This window comes from Ceratotherium simum, chromosome 7, assembly GCF_057802395.1.
Source record: "Ceratotherium simum simum isolate JZ-2026a chromosome 7, ASM5780239v1, whole genome shotgun sequence".
NCBI classification, from domain to species: Eukaryota; Metazoa; Chordata; class Mammalia; order Perissodactyla; family Rhinocerotidae; genus Ceratotherium; species Ceratotherium simum.
The window spans coordinates 23176158-23197543 of NC_141906.1; the positions used below are offsets into that span (position 1 = coordinate 23176158).

At 40.3% G+C, this 21386-nt stretch overlaps 2 protein-coding genes across 2 annotated transcripts in view; one reads left to right on the forward strand and one right to left on the reverse strand.

The window, feature by feature from the left end:
* Positions 1 to 21386, reverse strand: part of LOC147916583 (uncharacterized) — a 171760-nt gene that overhangs the window by 109136 nt on the left and 41238 nt on the right. The gene's annotated exons all lie outside the window — the stretch shown is intronic.
* Positions 6716 to 14025, forward strand: LOC101390184 (interferon-induced very large GTPase 1-like). Its single transcript, XM_004418631.3, has one exon. It carries the CDS (start codon positions 6733 to 6735, stop codon positions 14023 to 14025), a length of 7293 nt encoding a protein of 2430 aa, XP_004418688.2. The 5' UTR covers positions 6716 to 6732.

The following is a 21386-nucleotide window of genomic DNA, read 5'->3' on the forward strand; positions in this document are numbered from 1 at the left end:
ATCATATGGTAGTTCTATTTTTAATTTTTTCAGGAATCTTCATACTGTTTTCCATAGTGGCAGAACAAATTTACATACCTACCAATAGGGCAGAAGGTTCATTTCTCTCCACCTCACCAGCACTAGTTGTGTCTTTTCTTCTTAATGACAGCCATTCTAACAGGTATGAGGTGATATCTCATTGTGGTTTTGATTTTTCATATCCCTGGTGATTAGCGATGTTGAACATCTTTTCATATACCTGTTGGCCATTTGGATGTCTTCTTTCAAAAGTGTCTATTTAAGTTCCACTGCCCATTTTTTAATTGGATTGTTTGGGGTTTTTGTTACTGAGGTGTCTGAGTTTTTTATATATTTTGGATATTAACCTCTTATCCAATATATATATTGCAAATATATTCTCCCATTCTGAAAGTTACCTTTTCATTTTTTTGATTATTTCTTTTGCTATGCAGAGGCATTTTAATTTGATGTAGCCCCACTTACAGATTTTTGCTTTACTTTTTTGTGTTTGGGTGTCATGTTAAAAAAAAAAAATCATTACAAAGAACAATGTCAAGAAACTTCTTCCCTATGTTTACTTCTAGAATTTTTACAGTATCAGGTATTATATTTACATCTTTAGTCCATTTTGAGTTAATTTTTGAAGGTAGTATAAGATAGGGGCCCAATTTCATTTTTCTGCATGTAGCTATTCAGTTTTATCAATACCATTTGTTGAAGAGACTATCCTTACCACATTGAGTGTGTTGAGTGTTCTTGGCTCCTTGGTCAAATGCTAGTTGACTGTATATTCAGGGGTTAAGTTCTGGGCTGTCTCTTCTGTTTCATTGGTCTATGTGTCTATTTTTATGCAGGTATCATACTGTTCTAATTACTATAACTTTGTAGAACTCTTTTAACTCAGAAAATGTAATGCCTCTGGCTTTGTTATCCTTTCTCGGGATTGCTTTGTCTATTTGGGTTCTTTTGTGGTTCATACAAATTTTAGGATTGTTTTCCTCTATTTCTATGAAAAATGCCATTGGAATTATGATAAGGATTATGTTTAGCCTATAGATAGCTCTGGATGGTATAGACATTTTAACGATTAATTCTTCTGGTCCCTGAACATGGGACACCTTTCCATTTGTTTGTGTCTTCTTCAATTTCTTTCATCAAAGTCTAGTAGTTTTTATGGTAAACATCTTTCACTTTCTCGGTTAAATTTATCCCTAAGTATTTTACTGTTTTTGATGCTACTGTGAATGGAATAGTTTTATTTATCTTTCTGATGTTTCATTGTTAATGTATAGCAATTCAATTGATTTCTGTATGCTGATTTTATACCCTGCAAATTTACTAAATTTATTGATTAGTTCCAATAGTTTTTTGGTTAGTGTATCATCTGCAATAATGACAGTTTTACTTCTTCCTTTCCAATTTGGCTGTCTTTTATTTCTTTGTCTTGTCTAATTGCACTAGCTCAGACTTCCAGTACTATGTTGTATAAGAGTGGTGAGCGTGGGCACCCTTGTCTTGTTCCTGATCTTAGAGGAAAGGCTTTCAGTTTTTCACACTTGAGTATAATGTTGGCTATGGGTTTGTCATACATGACTTTTACTATGTTGAGGTATGTTACTTCTATACCCAATTTGTTTAGGATTTTTATCATGAAAGGACGTTGTATTTTGTCAAATGCTCTTCCTGCATCTATTGCAACAATTATGTGATTTTTATCTTTCATTCCATTAGGGTGATATATTACATTTATTGATTTCTATACGTTGAACCATCCTTGCATCCCAGAGGTAAATCTCACTTGGTCACATTGTGTAATCCTTTTAATGTGTTCTTGAATTCAGTTTGCTAATATTTTGTTGAGAACGTTTCCATCTATATTCACCAGGGATGTTATTCTATAGTTATCTTGTAGTGCTTATCAGGGTAGTGCTGTTCTCATAAAATGAGTTTGAGAGCATTCCCTCCTTTTCAAACTTTTGCAAGAGTTTGAAAAGGTTGTTGTTAATTCTTCTTTAATATTTGGTACAATTTACCTGTGAAGTCATCTGGTCTTTGGGTTTCCTGTGTTGAAAGATTTCTGATTACCAATTCAGTATCCTTACTTGTTATTGGTCTGTTCAGATTTTCTATTTCTCTCTGATTCAATCTTGGAAGGCTGTGTGTTTCTAAGAATATATCCATTTCTTCTAGGTTATCCGTTTATTGGCATATAATTGTTTATAGTAGTCTCTCATGATTCTTTGTAATTCTGTGGTACTAGCTTTAATGTCTCCTCTTTCATTTCTGATTTTATTTATGTGAGTCTTCTGTGGTTTTTTTCTTAGTCATGCTAAAGATTTGTCAAATATGTGTATCTTTTTGGAAAACTAGCTATTCATTTCATTGATTTTTTCTCTTTTGTTTTTCTGATGTCTATTTCATTTATTTCCAATCTGATTTTTGTTATTTCCTTCCTTCTGCTAACTTTGGGCTTAGTTTGTTCTTCTTTTTTGTAGTTCCTTAAGGTGTAGTTAGTTTGTCTATTTGAGATTTTTCTAATTTCATCATATATGTATTTCTCACTATAAACTTGTCTGTCAGAACTGCTTTTGAAGCATAGGTTTTGGTATGTTGTGTTTCCACTTCATTTGTTTTAAGTTATTTTTTGTTTTCCCTTTTGATTTTTCTTTAACCTATTGCTTGTTCAGGAGTATGTTGCTTAATTTCCACACATTTGTAGATTTTCCAGCTTTACTCTTGTTGTTAATTTCTAGTTTCATACCCTGTGGTCAGAAAAGATATTTGGTATAGTTTCAATCTTAAATTTTGCTTAGATTTGTTTTGTGTTCTATCACATGATCTATCTTGGAGAATATTGCATATGCATTTGAGAGGAATGTGTATTCTGCTGCTATTGCATGGAATGTTCTACAAATGTCTGTTTGGACTATTTGGTCTAATGTCTGTTTCAAATCCAATGCTTCCTTATTGATTTTCTGTCCGGATGATCTATCCATTGCTGAAAGCGGAATATTGCAGTCCCACTATTATTGTATTATTATATATTGATCTTCTTTGTCTTTTATTACCATTTTCAGCTTAAAGCTTATTTTGTCTGATATAAGTGTAGCTCACCCCATTTTCTTTTGGTTTCCACTTGCATGGAATATCTTTTCCATGCCCTCAATTTGAGCCTATGTGTCTCCTTAAAACTGATGTGACAGCATCACATAGTTGACTCTTTTTTTTTAATCAATCTAACCACTCTGTCTTTTGATTGGTGAATTCAATCCATTTATATTTAGATTAATTATTAATATGTACAGAATTCCTAATGCAATTTTATTAATTGCTTTCCATTTCTTTTGTATTTCTATTGTTTATTTTTCTTTTTGTTTCTTTTTTTTTTTTTTTTTTTTTTTTTAAAGATTTTTAATTTATTTTTTGCCCCCAAAGCCCCAGTACATAGTTGTCTGTCACAGCTGCACATCCTTCTAGTTGCTGTATGTGGGACTCGGCCTCAGGCTGGACAGAGAAGTGGTGCCTTGATGCACACCCGGGATCCGAACCCGGGCCGCCAGCATCGCAGCGCGCGCACTTAACCACCAAGCCACAGGGCCGGCCCTTTCTTTTTGTTTCTACCTACCTTTGTAAATTGGTGATTTGCAGTGGTGGTATACACTATTTCCCCTTTCTTTATCTTTTGTGAATCTATTCTAGGTTTCTGCTCTGTAGCTATCATGAGGCATACATAAAACATCTCACAGGTAAAACAATCCATTTTAAGTTGATAGAAACTTAAGTTTCATCACCTACAAGAGCTCCACCATTTTACTGTCCCATCCTTATATTTTTAATGTCATAATTTACTTCTTTTTATATTGTGCATTCATTATGATAGCAGCTATAGTTATTTTTAATACCCTTTTCCTGCAACCTTTATACTATAGTTAAATGGTTAACACACCATCCTACTACAGAATTAGAGTTTTTTTTAATACTTACTTTTACCAGTGTGTTGTATACTTTCATATGTTTTCACATCACATCTTTTCACTTCAGCTTGAAGAACTCCTTTTAGCATTTCTTGCAAAGCACATCTAGTGGTGATGAACTCCCTCAGCTTCTGTTTGTCTGGGAAAGTCTTTATTTCTCCTTACTATCTGAAGGATAACTTTGCCAGAAGGAATATTCTTGACTGGCAATGTTTTTCTTTCAACACTTTGAACATGTCATTCCACTGTCACCCATACAGTAGGGTCTCTGCTGAGAAATGCACTGATAGCATAATGGAGGTTCTTTTATAGGTTACAATCTTTTCTTCCCTGGCTGCTTTTAGGATTCTCTCTGTATCTTTGATTTTTGACAGTTTCATTATAATGTGTCTTGTAGAAATACTATTTTTCCATTGAGATAGTAGGGTGATCTTTTAGCTTTGCGAACTTGGATATCCAAGTATCTCCTCAGGTTTGGGAAATTCTCAGCTATTATTTCCTTAAATAAACTTTTTGTATCTTTTTCCTTCTCCTCTTCTGGAGAGCTGATTATTCTAATTTTTGTTCTTTTTATCTCATAGATGATGTAGGCTTTCTTGGAACCTTTTCAATCTTTTTTCTTTATTCTCTTCAAATTGGGTTATTTCAAAATTCTTGTCCTCTAACTCACTTATTCTGTCTTCTATTTTCCCTACTCAGATTCAGATGCTCTCTATTGCATTTTCCATTTCATTCATTAAACTCTTCAGCTCCATAATTTCTGTTTCTTTTTTGATTTCTATCTCTTTGGTAAATATCTCATTTTGTTCACATATTTTTTCCCTCATTTCACTGAATTCTCTTACTGAGTTTTCTTGTAGGTCATTGAGTTTCTTCAGCTATTTTGAATTCTTTATCAGTCACATCACAGAATTCCATGCCTTTGAGCTAGGTTATTGGATAATTATCACTATCTTTTGGTGATGACATGTTTCCCTGATTTTTCATGCCCTTGTGGTTTTGCATTGCTGCTTTCACATTTGAAGTAGCAGACACCTCCTTAAATCTTCACTAGTGGCCTTTAGATGGGGTATTCTGTTTGTTAGTGCTGGGAGTTTCTCTTCCCTTGTATGGGTACACCTGCCCCACTCTTCTTGCTCTCTCATGGCAGAATTCTTAAGCTTTTATTGCTTTTCCAGTTCTTACAATGCACCAGGCTGGCTACTGGAAACTTCTCTTTTGTTTTCCTGAAGGTGGCACTATACCTCAAATGTGTGGTTTCTCGCTTGCTCAAAGATCCTGGTCTGGTAAGCACTGCACTTACCAGATGGGCTCTCACCACTGAAATCAGCAGTGCACAAAAGGAGCCAGCCACAGAGTGAGGGGAGATGTAAGTTTAGCAGTCAGGGCATTTGGGGTGCCCACAGACATGTGGGGAGGTCCCTGGGATAGGTTCTCGCAGAGGCTCATGGGAGGACCTCCTGCTGAATTCCTGAGTACAATCAGCAGGAACTGTGTCCCTTTAATGCCCTTTGATATTCTTATCTGCCTCTTTCCCAATCTCTTCGCTTCTCCCAGTCATGGAGGTCCTGCCTCAGTACTCTGGGTGCTGCTGGAAAGAAATGGGTTTTTCTAGCCATGTCCCAAACAACAGAGGTGGCCAGACATTCACTCACCACTCTCCTTTTTCCCCACTGGAGAGGTCACAGCCATGAGATAGTTTAGCCCCGTGCAATGTCACCAAACTTGTGCTCGAATCTCCCATCGGGAAGGCTGGACTTTTGGAAATTCCCTCCCATCTGTGGATATCTTCCAAAGTGAGAACATGACAGGTATTTTTTTCTGACCATGGCAGGCGGGATTGGGGCAGGTGCATTGCCTACGCAGCTTCCACAGCCCGTACTGAGTTCTTCTGCCTATTATCAGATGCACAGGTGGGTCAGACTCTTCCCACATCCCTGTACTAGACAGCACAACTCCCCCAGAGGCACTTTTGTTCATGGACAGATGTCTAATTAGTTGGTTGAAAAGGGGGACAATAAGGAGGAATATCTTATGTCACCATGATGCTGACACCTAGAAGAGCATGTTTTGTGTGTGTGTGAGGAAGATCAGCCCTGAGCTAACATCCGTGCCCATCTTCCTGCACTTTATATAGGATGCCGCCACAACGTGGCCTGACAAGCGGTACGTCAGTGCGCGCCCAGGATCCAAACCCGGGCCGCCAGCAGTGGAGCGCACGCACTTAACTGCTACGCCACGGGGCCAGCCCCTAGAAGAGTATTTTAAAGGACAGGAGAATAGATAAATATCACGAAATGGCCTAAGGAAAAGTGAGAGAGAGACAGAAAGGAAATCGTTCAACACAAGTTTTACAGAAACTAATAGAGGAAAGATAATTGGTGGTACCCTCTTGTTTTTTAAACATACATCAAGGGATCAAACTCATACGTACTTTCAAACTCTGACCCTCAGCTTAATGCTCTACATGCAACTGATCCTGTGTAATAGGAAGTGCCAAAAAGCCAGGCTACTAAGTTGCAACTCACCCTGCCAACTAAAAAGGTAATCCATTCTGAGAACACCCACAAAGATGTCTTGCACACAAAAAATTTAAAAACAGTGTTAATAAAATATATTTGTTGCAACAATGAAAGGAGGGGATGAGAAAGCCTTGACGACTTGCCTCTTTAGTAAACTCACCCTTTTGTCCATGGGACTGACACTCCCTAAAGTCATGACACAGGATAACTATGTGTCTTTTCTTCCCACAGCCATGGGCACAGCAGAGTCCACCCCTGATGAGCCCTTCCTCACAGGAAAAAGGAGGCAAGATCTACAAGAGATGCTGAGAGAAACAGGACTGGAAGTTGAGTACTGGTTGCCCAAGCTACAGGAAGACCTGGGTGTGACCTGTACCCAGGCTTTACAACTCCTAGAAGAAAAAGACCTCCAAAAGCTGAAATCCCAGGCACGACATCCCTGGGAGAAAAGGGCCCTGGATAAGCTGCTTAATCTGTCACAATCAAATAGTCTTTCAGAGTTACAGGGGTCTCAGGTGGAAATGATACAGAAAAAGCTTAACCAAGCAGAGGAGGCACTGCAGGAGCTAAGAGACTTGCTGTCTGAAGAGACGCAGGAGCAGAAAAAGGCAGTGAGGAAAAAAGGGGCAGAGCTGAGGCAGGCAATGGAGATCCTAAAAGTGTACTGGTCACCCCTCAAAGAGTCCCTAAGAGAAGTCGTGGAAAATATACAGAGACAACTCAACCTCATGGAGGGGACACTGTCTTATAGGCAATACCTCCCAGATAGAGATCTGGTGAGATGGGCGTCTGGAGGGCTGGCCCTGCAGGGAATTTATAAAACCAGATACCGAAGGGACCTAATAGAGAAGAGAGAGGAGCTACTCAGTGTCCCCAAGGAGTTCTCACTCTTTGGCCCTCAGCAGGGCACACAAATAGAAACAAAGGACTTTACATCTTCTCAAGCAGAATCTATGTTCACTCAGACTATAGAGAAGCTGGGCTTGAGTGCAACTACCTCAGCCAAGGGCAGAGGTTGGGGATTTAGCCTGGAAGCTGGTATGGACCACAGTGAACATTCAACATCCATGGAAACTCAACAATCACATTCTGAGATCTCTTATTTCTGCTCAGTCAAGTTCAGCTATGTCCCACTGGCCTCCTGCCACTTTCCCATTGATCAACTCCAGATCTCCAAGTCTGCTCTCCAGGAACTGAAATGCATTGAAGACCTTCTGGATCAGCCTGCAGGTCCAGACAGACTCTCCTTGCTGAGGTGCAAGACTGAAGCCTTCTTCCACAGGTTTGGCTCTCATGCTAACCAGGGCCCTCTGCACCTGGGAGGAATCTACTGGTGGAAAGCCATTTCACAGGGTTTCCAAAATGAGCAGATGGCAGAAGTGAAGCAGCAGTCAGCAGAGGCCCTGGATATTTACATAAAGGGCACCTACAGTGGCTTTGGAGTGAAATTTGCTGCAGATGTGGACATATTAGGCTCTCATTCAGAAGCAGCTTCTCAGAGCACAACTTTCAAAAATCTCCCAACCAAAGTCCAATTATCTGTGGCCCAGACAGGTGGCCCACCAGAATCAAATGGCTTTTTGCAGTGGAAAGCTGGCCTAGTTGCCTGTAATCAAACCTGGTGTGTCATTGACCGGGGACTTCAACTGGTGCCCGTTTGGGACATCATCATCTCCAGCCACATAAGTGACTTTAAGGATCCTCTTCAGGTAGCTAACTGCCTGAAAGAAAGCTACACTGCTCTGACTGGTCTCAGAGCCCACATCCAGGATGGAGAAGACTTACAGAGGGTTGAGAAGGAGGCTAGGGTTTTCCTAGAGGATGTGAAATCCTGGGAGGTATCCAATCCTGAAGAGCAGCTTACAAAACTGATAAATTTCATGCAAATGTTGAGTCAAAAAATAAAAACTCATGACACTTGGATTAACATATGCCTCACAGATTGCGGTCTGCAGAATTTTCTGGTAAACACTGTCAACTTTTGCAAAAAGTCTTCAATTTATGAAACTACTTTTATCAAATCTCAGTTGCGCAGCCTTCTGGATCCTCACATCTACAGCGTGACAAACTTTCCTCAGGCTCATTCCATCATGCAGTGGATCTTCCAATCAGAGTCTGACCAGGAGCACATCAACAACTCCCAATTTTCTGAATTAACTAAAATCTTAGAAGAAACCCAGAATGACCTCATGGCAGTGAAGGCCAAATACAAGTCCTCAGAAATAGTGGAGGAAGCTCAAAGGAAGGCCACTTATGAGGTCAGCTTGTCTCTTGGCTGCTTCTTGAATTACCTCCAAGTAACAGAGCAGCCAGACACACAGCTCTTGCTACTTTCCATTGCTGCTGGGGCAGGATATCATGTTCTAAACAATACTTTTCAGTATCTCCTGGGCTGTGATGAGTTAGACTACCTACTGGATGAAATGCAAACTGCCCAAGATAAATACCAGGAGCTCAAAAATATTTGCAGCTACAGGGCTCAAGCATTCCTGGTGCTCACAGGTCTGACAGCTACCGTTGGAGACACAGCTGTTTCTCCAGAGGACAAAACACAACGCTTGGCATTAATAAGACAACACATGGGACAATCTTTGTCTAAAGAAGTTGTACATGTCCTCACCAAATTTGAAGGAGATCATGGTTGGGAAAACCTAGAGGAAAACTTGAGGTTGCTCATTGATGGGAATTATGAAGGCTTTGTCTCTTCAATCCAAATGGATGAGGTGATAAAACAATTGCCAAGTCTCCTCCATGAAACAAAACAGCCCCATGAACCACATGATAATGAAAATAACAAATCAGAGGTCATAGAAAATGGGGTCTTCCTAGAATTACTCCAGCGTCTAGGCCTAGAACATTACTACCCAAAAAGGATGAGCAAAGCTGACTTCCATCTGATCTACAAGACTTCTGTGTACAACACCCAGCCTAGCTCTGAATGTGAGCTTCCTTTCTATTTCCTGCAGAAGCTACTGATGCTGGATTATGGGCTGAGATACCTGGTCTTTAAAGATGATGGAAACAAAGAGAATCAAGTCTATCCAAGAGCCTCAAATCAGGAAGATGAGACTTTTGATCCATATGAAGACTTTTTTGAAGACAGTGATAGTCCCACTAATCCTTCAGCCATGAAATCCAGGCCCCGTATTCACCCCATGGACATTCAGATGGCAATTCTTCACTGTGCAGATGCTTTTGCCAGGCAATATATTTTGACCAAACTTTCCATCTGTCAGTTTGCCCTCCCCCTTCTCATACCGAATCCCTGCAATTCTCAAATTGAATTCTCTCTCTGGTCTCTCAGTCAAATTAGAAGAAGCTGGAGGCAGACAAGGAAATCACCAAAAGAAAAGAACAATTACAACAATCAGCAGATGTGTTGTATCTCTACCCCCTTTGTGTCCTTTATTAGAGTTGGAAATGGTTTCTCTGCTTCCAAATCTCAGATCATGAGCCATCTTCTCAGTAAACGTAAACATGATGTCTTTTTTCACCGACATTGCAGAGAGAGCAGCAAAGACTGTCTCTTGATGGAGGGTGTGGTGGAAGTCTGCTGGTTCTGTCCTGCAGGGGAGGATGAGGACAGATTTGATACGTGCTTGGCCTTCACCAATCTTCATGGAGATGCAAAGGAACATGAGAAGCAACTCACCTTCCTGCAGGAGGTCTCTTCTGTCATTGTGGTCCTCATGTCAGCTTCCAATGACAATAAAGAAAACCGAAAAGTTGTCCATGACCTGTGTCAGTCATCGAAACCTTTGATCTGTTTGCTTGATGACAAAGAAAAAACCATGGCCAGTAATTCTGGCCAAAGAGTGAGAATTGGGATCAGGAATAGAAATGAGGCAGAATTAACAGAGGAGCTCACAAGAACAATCAGACATTTGCTAGAGCTCTCTGGCACTGCTCTCAGCTTAGAGGACTGCGCCCGGATTGCTTGCAAGCAAAGATTCCTTATTGATGAAGACCAGAGAGATTGCAGGGAAGCCAAAGAAAAGGCAGAGATTCTAATGCACCGACTGAGAGAAATGAAGATATCTCAGATGAAGGAAAACTTACTACCTCTTCAAGGAGAACTGTGGCACCTTTGGTGTAAAAAGGACAAAGAACTCTACCATCTGAGAGAAAAGGGGAATCGGAGCATTGAACAACACAAGAATGAGATTGAGACAGATAAACAAAGAATACGGCATCAACAGCTGACCAGAGCTTTTCCTCTCAATGACTTAATGCAACCTGTCCTCGAAATTCTCAGACAACATTCAGAAACTCACACCAAACTCTACTTCTTGCAATGGCTGAGTGTGTTTTTGGACAACCTGACTGCAGGACACTTGGAAAAGCTGAATGAAAAGAAAAAGTCTTATTACAAACAGGTACAAACAGAAAAGCAAAAGGCACCCAGGAGCAAAAACCTGAGAGACTGGCAAAAGGAGATAGAAGCTACCTCTGCAGAAATTAGTCAGTGTACCTTGGGAAGTGAGCAACTTCTCAGAGAAGTTGGCCAGATCTATGAAGCTATAGAAGAAGCTTCCTCCACCAAAGATATCCTTTTTCTCTCCCTTCCTGAGATTGCTGCAGAGCTGATGATATCTGGTGTTCCCATTGAGCTCATGGATGGGGATGCTTCCTATGTGCCTCTAAAGTGGGTGGCCGCTGTTTTTGACAAGGTCGCTGAGAAACTCGGAGAGAAACAGCTGTTTGTTCTCTCTGTCCTTGGCCTGCAGAGCTCAGGGAAGTCCACCCTGCTGAATGCCCTTTTTGGGCTGCAGTTCACCGTCAGTGCTGGGAGGTGCACCCGGGGGACCTACATGCAGCTCCTGAAGGTAGAAGAGACATTCACAGAGGAACTTGGCTTTGACTTTATGCTTATTCTGGACACAGAAGGACTTCGGGCCCCAGAACTCAGCAACAAATCCCAGAATCATGACAATGAGTTGGCATCCTTTGTCATTGGACTTGGAAACTTGACTCTGATCAATATTTTTGGGGAAAATCCATCAGAAACGCAAGATATTCTACAAATAGCTGTCCAAGCCTTTCTGAGGATGAAACAAGTAAAAATCTCCCCAAGTTGCCTCTTTATCCATCAGAATGTGGGGGAAGTTACAGCTAAAGACCAAACTATGGAAGGACGAAGGCGGCTAGAGCAGAAACTAGATGAAATGACTGCAACAGCGGCTGAACAAGAACAGTGCTCAGATGTAACCCACTTTAGTGATGTCATCAAGTTTGATGCCAATACTCACGTCTACTACTTTGCTCACCTCTGGGATGGCAATCCCCCAATGGCCCCTCCCAATCCTCGCTACAGCCACAATGTCCAGGAACTGAAAAGTAGAATTCTTGAGATTGCCAAAGAAGAATCTAGGGGAAGGATCATGAAGATATCAGATGTGAAATTCCGAGTTCAAGACTTGTGGAGAGCCCTGTTGAATGAGAACTTTATTTTCAGTTTCAGGAACACCCGAGAGGTCATGGCCATGAGCAAATTGGAAACAATGTATAACACATGGACCTGGGAGCTGAGGAGTCATGTGCTGGGCTTGCAGAACAAGCTGATCAATCAGATTCAGAATGGAAAAATCCAGACATTCAGAACAAGCACATTTGAAGCTCCAGTTACAGAAAAATATGAAGCCATCAAGCAAGAATTGGAGAAATATTTTAATGAAGATCCAGATAGTGAAATACTGGTTCAGTGGAAAGCAAATTTTGAAAATAAGCTGATAATCCTTAAAGAGGCACTTATTTCAGACAGCCAAAGAAAAGCCAATGAACTCATTAGTTTTAAGAAAAGTCATGAAAAACTGGATAACCAAAAGTCAGCTTATGAAAAGGAATTATTGGAAAAAAGCCGAAAGTTAGCTTTAACTGTGAAGGGCAAAGAACTGAGTGAGGAAGAGCTACATGAGAAATTCGATCAACTTTGGAAAACATGGGTCAGTGCCGTGTCCTCAACTCTCCCTCCAATCACAGAGCCTAAAGTTGATGTGGATTCTGAAGACATCCTTTTGAATTATTTCAAACAGGAGAAAAACATGGCGGACATACTGAAGGAATATTCTGGAGACAAGTTTCAAATCAACTATGACAAACATGTAAAAATTACTAAGACATTTCACTTATTTAAAAGGGATTTAGAAATCTGTGAGAAAGAGTCCATAAATATGACTACTGACCGCATTATGTCAAAATTTGATGAAAAAATTAATAACATTAGGAGGCAATGGTGTGATTACAACCCCAGTTATTTCCATGAAATTCTGAGAATAATAGATGAGGAGGTGAAATCTGCACCCACTGGGGAAAGATACACATTTACAAGTAAATATAAAATTGACTTATCTTTGTGTTTATTCCAAAGAGCATCAGAAAAATTTAAGGAGATGCACATGGCATTCAAGAGAGCAAATGATCCTGTAAACTATCTGGAAAGCAAAAAAGATGATTTCTTCATGAGTTTTAAGATCTCTTGTCAAGGAGCAACTTCAATCAAAACATTTGTTGATTTTCTGTGGCAAAAACTCACTCCTGCGGTTTCCACCACCATACGGGAAAAAATGGCATCTAAGATTGCTGGGGACATACGAGCTACCTGCCCCACATTCAATGGAAACAGGACTAACCTGGAGAAACATATTCTCATCTCTCTCATAGAAGAAGAAAATTTTGATAATTACTGTCAATACATTCATAATCCAGAATCATTTTTTAGTAATTACATTCAAAACCATATTGAAAGATATTGTTCAGACAAAAGAAGTGAAAAAATGAAGACTTTTTTAAAAATAAGTTTAGGAGACATCAAGAATATCATCCTCTCGGCTATTCATGAATCCACAGCAATAGCTAAAGATAAAAGCAGTACCGTGTCTAAGTGGTTGGATTTGTTCTGTGATCACCTGGGGAGTAACTTGATCTTTCCACGAAAAGACTTGATGAGCATTGAACACCAGGAGATTAAAGATATTGAGTTTCTCAAAGAAGCCATGAGTGAAGCTTTGGATCCTGCAATGAAGAGAGCAGAACAGAACTATTTGAGCATGTCTGTAAAAAAAATGCCTTCTGAAATCGAGAAAATGCTCTCTGAACATCTCTGTGGCTGCTGGAAACAGTGTCCCTTTTGTAAAGCTATTTGTACAAACACATTCCCTAAACATGACGGAGACCACAGTGTTCCCTTCCACCGTCCTCGGGCTGTCAATGGAGGAGGATGGTATAACACAGACCACTTTTCCATTGAGTGCTGTACTAGTCTAGTAGCAAGTGATTGTCTTCTTGATTTGGGAGGTGACCAGAGATTCCCATATAAGAACTATCGACAGGCAGGAGGGCAGTATGCCACATGGAGCATCAGCCCAGACTCATCCACCCAGCCATACTGGAAATGGTTTGTCTGTCACTTCAGATCAGAGCTAGAAGAAAAATATCAGAGAAAATTTACAGATAAAGGTGAAATCCCCGATGCATGGACCAAAATCACAAAACAGAACGTGCTTCATTATTTGAAAAGCAATATGTAATGACCACAAAAGAGCCCCAGTATCTGAACAAAAAATCATAGCATCTGGACAATTCTAAAATACCTGCTCCTCACAATGAGAATCCTCATTATTTCCATTTTTCAAATGACACATCTAAAAATAAAGCAATTAACATTTCAGGACGAAGATTCCCTGTGAAAGGACTTCATTTTTCTTGCCTCTATTGCTTCTGGTTTAAAAACAAATTACTAAAATATATGAACATACAATAAAATCAAATAGAATCCACTTAAAATAATCACTTCGTATTTTAAACTATTATTCAGAAGGTTGTTTTTTATTTTAAAATACATAATGCTGTATAAAGTCTCAGAGAAAGTCATTTTTGTAGAGGAAAATGAAAACCCTTGCAGACTGCTACAAAGTTCTATAGAATAACTATATGGATATTTCAACCCATATTCAGTTCTTGGCTGGAAGCTACAAATTGCCTTTCTTTTTTTAAGTGTATTTTTTCACTCTCTGAAATTGTAAGGAAAAGTTACTAACCCTTGAGTGGAAAAACATTCATGGAAAGTTCATGATTCCCAAGCATAGTGATATTTTGGCATATTCTGTTCCAGAAAACAATAAAAGAGAGTCTTGGCCAGGATAGAGCCTGCATCAGTTCAAGAAACATTATCAAGCAAATATGGAAAACACAAATCAAACAACTGTTTTTCTCATGGAACCTTCACTCTCTTCTTCCCTGGCATCTTGGCAGTGCCCCGCGCAGGTTTAAAAAAAAAGGGATTCACAAGATCTTATGTATTGAAAGCCTAGTGCTACGTATAAGTCAGAAAAGGAGTGGCTTTTGGAACAAGATTTGTCACCAGGTAAAAAGGGCCATTTAATCAAGGCTGTGGACAAGGTCAAATTTGATTAAGCCATTAATGATTTTAAAAACTCTTCCTCCAAGAATAAAATACCAAAAAGTATACAGTTTTTAGGTTCTGATATTTTGATAAGAGATTCTTTTTTATGTATTAAGATGTAAGGAAATACTTATCTCCAAATCAGGCACCCTTGTAACTTTTCATACTATTTGAGCCTGACAACATAGGTATGCCACGTTTGTCCGCTTGGTGACCCTGGGAAACCAGCCACCCTGAAAGAATGCAGAGCAGTTGCTTGTGGTGGGAACCAACCCTTCTCCCACAATACTAGCTGCAATTATCTAGGTTACAAGACTCCTGGGATGTCAAGGACAGGCTCAGACCGGCCATCTGTGTCCGTCGGAGATAAGTACCAGGAGTCACAGTGCACGTACACACGCAATAACAGCAAGAAGGAAAAACACCAAATGTTCCCATAAACATGGTCTCTAGATAGAAACATGCATAAAAGCAACTCACAATTCTGCTTGGGCGAGAGTCTCGCCTGTGGAGGGACGCCTTGCCCAGGACCACTTTCGATGGGCACTCCCGCCTAGCCATGTCAGTTAAAGGGACTGTCCCCGGCGTAAAGGCGCGGATGTTGTAAGTATCGGTCTGATGTTTTCCCCTTTCAATCCATCTGATGTTTCCCTTTTCCCATCAATCTGATGTTTTCCTTTTTCGATCGGCACTCCCGCCTAGCCATGTCAGTCAGAGGGACTCTCTGTGGCATAAGGGTGTGAATGTTATGAGTACCAATCTGATGTTTTCTCTCTCTCTCTCTCCCCCCTATTTCTTTCCATTGTTATTGAATTATTATTTGCTTATGCTTATGCTGTACTGTATCTGTATATATATAGCATATTGTCTTCCTAATAAATATATGCACTATTTTCTCACTAAAACCAGCATATTGGTGTCTTATTGAGCCGAAAGAGTCCATTCCATAAGTCAATCCAAATGTTGTGCCCCTTTTTTCCTCCCCTGCCACAACAGAACTATAGGATGACCCTACATGATCCGAATAAATATAAGGACACTCTGAAGCCAACCAAGGACCTCAGAGGGGAAAGAAATCAGTGTTCTGCAATCCTACACCTTCTGAAACAATGACTTATGCTAGGTTCTCAAAGCTGATGATCTAAAGTAATTCTGATACAAAGAAGAAAATTTCCTCATTTGAGACATAAGGGCATCCATGGTCTTCCATTTATAGACACACTCTCTACCCCTCCATAGCCAGAGAAAACAGACAGTCCAGGGAACAGTAGCCCAAGAATTTGCATCTTCAGAGACAGGAGTGCTGACTCTGCTGTTCTTGTCTCCTCAAAGGGCTTCAAGCACACTCTGAGTTTCAGGTCAAATGACCATGTCTCCAGAAGAAATCCTGAAACAGAAAAGTTATGAAGGAAACAGGTATTCTTGAACAGTATGGTTTTCCTTTTGTTCTCTGGAAAATACTCTCAATAAGAGTTGGAAGGACCTCCTAACATGATGAAGCTGAAATGGAAACAGAACCCCTGCATAGCATGGTGCCCGCCTCTGACATCATTGCATCCTTGAAAACTGCAGTGTTCACTTAACATTTGCTGAGTGCTTTTTCTATTTGTTTAATGAATCCATAATGGCCTTTAACTAAGAAATATCATATATCATATATTAACTTTGATTTTCAAGCCAAAATTGTTGTAAATAAATTAAAATCTTTGATAAATTCCTGTCATTTAAGCAGTCTGATTACTAAATGACATTCAGAGGCTGTGCCCAAGAGATCCAAAAAAAACTAGGAGGGAGTAAATTGGAATAGAAAGAAGATGACTATGTAGGGATGGGGTTTTCTGTGATAGTAGTGGAAAGAGTAATACTGCCATCAAGGTGGGGTCAGGATGAAGGGGATTGATTGTGCTGTCAGTGGGTTGGGGTCACTGAGGGAGGAGACCTCAGGAACAGTGGAGTAGGGGGAATGGAATCAGTAGGGATGAAAATCACATGATGATCAAGAGTGGGAGACCTTGCAGGGCCAGCCGGGTGGCACAAGCGGTTAAGTGCGCACACTCCGCTGCGGCAGCCCGGGGTTCCCCAGTTCGGATCCCGGGTGCGCACCCACACACCACTTGGCAAGCCATGCTGTGGCGGCATCTCATATAAAGTGGAGGAAAATGGGCACAGATGTTAGCCCAGGGCCAGTCTTCCTCAGCAAAAAAAGAGGAGGATTGGCAGATGTTAGCACAGGGCTGATCTTCCTCACAAAAAAAAAAAAAAAAAAGGAGTGGGAGACCTTGGGCTCAGGTGTAGGTCACAGGATTAGAGTTGGCCAGAGTTGTAAGGTCAGTAGAGGTACAGTTCACATGGTCAGTTGAATGGGTATCTCAGAGTTACTGAAAGTAGGAAACAGAAACACAGGAATTGGGGTCACCACATCAATAGATATAGGAGATTTCCAGAGTCAGTTAAGTAAGAGATCCCAAGTGCAGTGGCAAAACGGAGTCACAGGGTCTGTAGGGATGGGGCTAAGAGGTGATGGATTCAAAGACAAGATCAAATCACATGAACAAAATTGGAGTTACTTAAATAAAGGTGGAAATCTGCACTGAGAAGTTTTGAAGTAGGTCTCTCTCTCTCTCAAAGATATAAATATGAGAAAGTCTAGGGAATTGGATGTGTTATGGAATAAATGTGTCCCCCCAAAATTCATATGTTGAAGCCCTAACTCCCAGTGTGATTTAGAGAGGGGGCCTTGGAAGATCATTAGGTAGAGATGAGTTCAGGAGGGCAGGGCCCTCATGATCAGATTAGTGCTCTTATAAGAAGAGACACCAGAGAGATCTCTCTCTCTCTCCATGCACATGAACCAAGGAAAGGCCATGTGAGCCCACAGCAAGAAGGTGGCCATCTGCAAGCCAGGAAGAGAACCCTCACTAGGAACTGAATCAGTCAGCACCTGGATCTTAGATGCTCCAGAACTCTGAGAAATAAATTTCTCTTGTCTAAGACACCTAGTCCATTGTATTTTGTTATGGCAGCCTGAGCTAAGTCAGGGTGTGTCTAAAAATTGACCCCTTTAAGTTTTGGCATGCTCTTCCTTTGGACCATGGTAAAGACATATGAAACATACAATTTTTATTTTTCCCCTTCCCTCAAAATTGTAATTCTCTTTAATCATTCTAACCCTGCAGTAAGGTCTGAAAAAGCCAGTCAACACTTTACAGTAGTGCTGTGGTGCATGAGTAGATAAGGCAGTGAAGGAAAGTGTGCGTAATACACCTGATACTGTCATGATAATTACTAATACTGCTATCTTTGTAGTAGTGGTGCCTGTGACACCTTGGGCATTTAACTTAACCACTCTGTGCTCAGGTGCTCTACCTGTAAAACAGTACATTTCTCAGCTGTTGTTGGGAAAAATAAATGAATCGCTATATATAAAGCATTTAGGAGAGTGTCATACACAGAGTAAGTAGTCTAGAAATGTAAATTATTATGATGTTATACTGCCTCTCTCAAGTTCCTTCTTCCTTTGTTTATTTTTTTTTTTGTGAGGAAGATCAGCCCTGAGCTAACATCCATGCTAATCCTCCTTTTTTTGCTGAGGAAGACCGGCTCTGAGCTAACATCTATTGCCAATCCTCCTCCTTTTTTTCCCCCAAAGCCCCAGTAGATAGTTGTATGTCATAGTTGCACATCCTTCTGGTTGCTGTATGTGGGACGCAGCCTCAGCATGGCCGGAGAAGCGGTGCGTGGGTGTGCCCCAGGGATCCGAACCTGGGCCGCCAGCAGCGGAGTGCACGCACTTAACCACCAAGCCACGGGGCCGGCCCTGCGCCCCCATTTTAAAAGCAAATTATGTGGTCACCGAGTTATATGGGTCTGGAACTGGAGACTTTTAGTGGATGTGTCCTGTGTCCACTTGGCTAAGCTGAAACTACCTTTCCTAGAATTTCCTTCCCTGTATAATTCAAGGTTAGTTTAGACCACAAGAGATGTTTTGTGTGGGATTTGGAAGACAGAGGTAAAGTGGTAGCTGCATTCTTTTTACATGGAGAAAGCTGATAAGGGGCACTATTGCAGCTCAGATTTTTTCACTGACTCACCTTGTAGATGTGGGGCAGTGGTTCAGCTGACAACTCCTTCAGCTCCCACCCAGATCTCCTCCTTCATCTTCTCTGACTCTTGGGCCAGGCAGGAGTATAATATTATGACAAAGAGCACCAGCTTATTTTGTGGATCACCTGCATCATCAAAGCTGGAGGACTGGATGATTGGAGGCAGTAAGAGACCAACACTGCCTCCAATGAGTTTTCAGCTCATCTCATGGTTTATAGTCATGCACCACATAAGGACGTTTTGGTCAACGACTGACCATGTATACAACAGTGGTCCCATAAGATTAGTTTCATATAGCCTAAGTGTGTAGTAGGCTATACCATCTAGGTTTTTGTAAGTATACCTATGATGTTTGCACAATGATAAAATGCATTTCTTAAAACGTATCCTAAACACTTCTGACTTAAAAATCATTTTTTTTCTTACCACTGATGATGCCACACCAAAGAAGAGGGAGACAAAAAAAAGCAAAGCCTGTTTGGTGAGGGCCTGTGCTAGGACCATTAAACACGTTATTCTATTGTTTCCTTTAGTGAAACAATTTGGGCAGTATTACTCCCACATACAGCTGCAGAAACTTCAATTCAGAGAAGGATGGAGAGAAAAATCATCACTCCATTCAGCTTTTATTTCCTGACCCCCTATTATAGTCCAAGAACTCTGCCAACTGTTGGCAAAGTAAAAATGGATATGAGAGCATCCACCCTTAGTGGGAGTGACCAAAGGAAGACAGACAAACAAAAGTTACCAAGAAGACCATGTGGCCACTCATAAAGTTATCAAATACCTGATATGAGATCAGAAGGAAAGAGAGAGAGACTGGAAGTAGTTCAATACAGGTGGATCTTTGGCTAGAAGAGATACTAAAAACTATATTCAGAATTCATTGGAGAATTTGACCAAATAATTACAAAGATCATGTGAAAGAATAATTTTACAAGAATATCCATTAAATAATTTAAAAATTAATAATGATGGAAAATTGCCTAGATTTTATGGTATATTACACTTATTTATAGAGCACCCACAATTAAAATGGTATGCTACTAGAGTACAAATAGAAATATCAAACAAATCAATGAAAAAGACCAAAACCAGAAATTTGATATAAGATAAAGCTAGCCTTTCAAGTAAGTACCGAGAAGATAGATATTGAACAAATGTGGCTGGAAATAAAATGGTATATCATTCAAAAAAATATTTGTTAGATCATTACCACATACTTTTACATAAAATAAAAATTCAGGGGCCGGCCCCGTGGCTTGGCGGTTAAGTGCGCGTGCTCCGCTACTGGTGGCCCGGGTTCAGATCCCGGGCGTGCACCGACGCACCGCTTCTCCGGCCATGCTGAGGCCGCGTCCCACATACAGCAACTAGAAGGATGTGCAACTGTGACGTACAACTATCTACTGGGGGGCTTTGGGGGAAAAAAAGGAGGAGGATTAGGCAATGGATGTTAGCTCAGAGCCGGTCTTCCTCAGCAAAAAGAGGAGGATTAGCATGGATGTTAGCTCAGGGCTGATCTTCCTCACAAAAAAAAAAAAAAAAAAAAAAAAATTCAAATGTAAAAACGTCCCACAGAGGTCAAAACTATTTGGAGTAATTTATAATCTTTCAGTGAGAAAGACCTTGTAATAAAAACAAAGTCAGACAGTATTAAGGAAAATATTGATAGATTTGATTGCACATAAATTTAAAACTTACATAGAAAAAATAAAGCAAAACAGAAACAAAAATCAAGATTAAAAATAGGGGGAAAATATTAACAACAGGGCCTGAAACAAAAGCAGATCAATGCTCTCAAATAAGCTCCATGTTTCACAATGGCCATGGAGTCCCTACACAGAGAATCTAAGTACCTGGGTGACCAGTAGAGCAGCACACCTGACTGAGTATACTTTTCTTCTCATAATCAGCCTCTGCATTTGCTATCAGGAGAAGCATAATTTTCACATACACTGGGGAAATTCATTCCATCTACTAATATGGGTCAGTCCAACTGAAAATCACCAATACCGCTAAAGAAAACAAACAGAAAAAGAGAAACTAAGCTGAACACAGAACTAACCCCAAGGAAACTGCTAATGCTGAAACAGATGAAAATTTTAAAATGAGTAAAATTAATGTAGTATTCTCAGAAAAATTTGAGAGACTATCTGAAAACAAGATGCTTCCATAAAGAATCATCTTTAACATCTTCCTCTTCTTACCGTTCATATCTAATCTATCACCATGATCTGTCACCTTTACCTCACAAATAGCTTTCAAATCTACTCAATCTGTCCATCACCAACATCCTAGTACAAGCTACCATCATCTCTCTCCTGGACTACTTACTAATTGTTCTTTCCTCATTCATTCTTACCTATCCAATCCATTTTC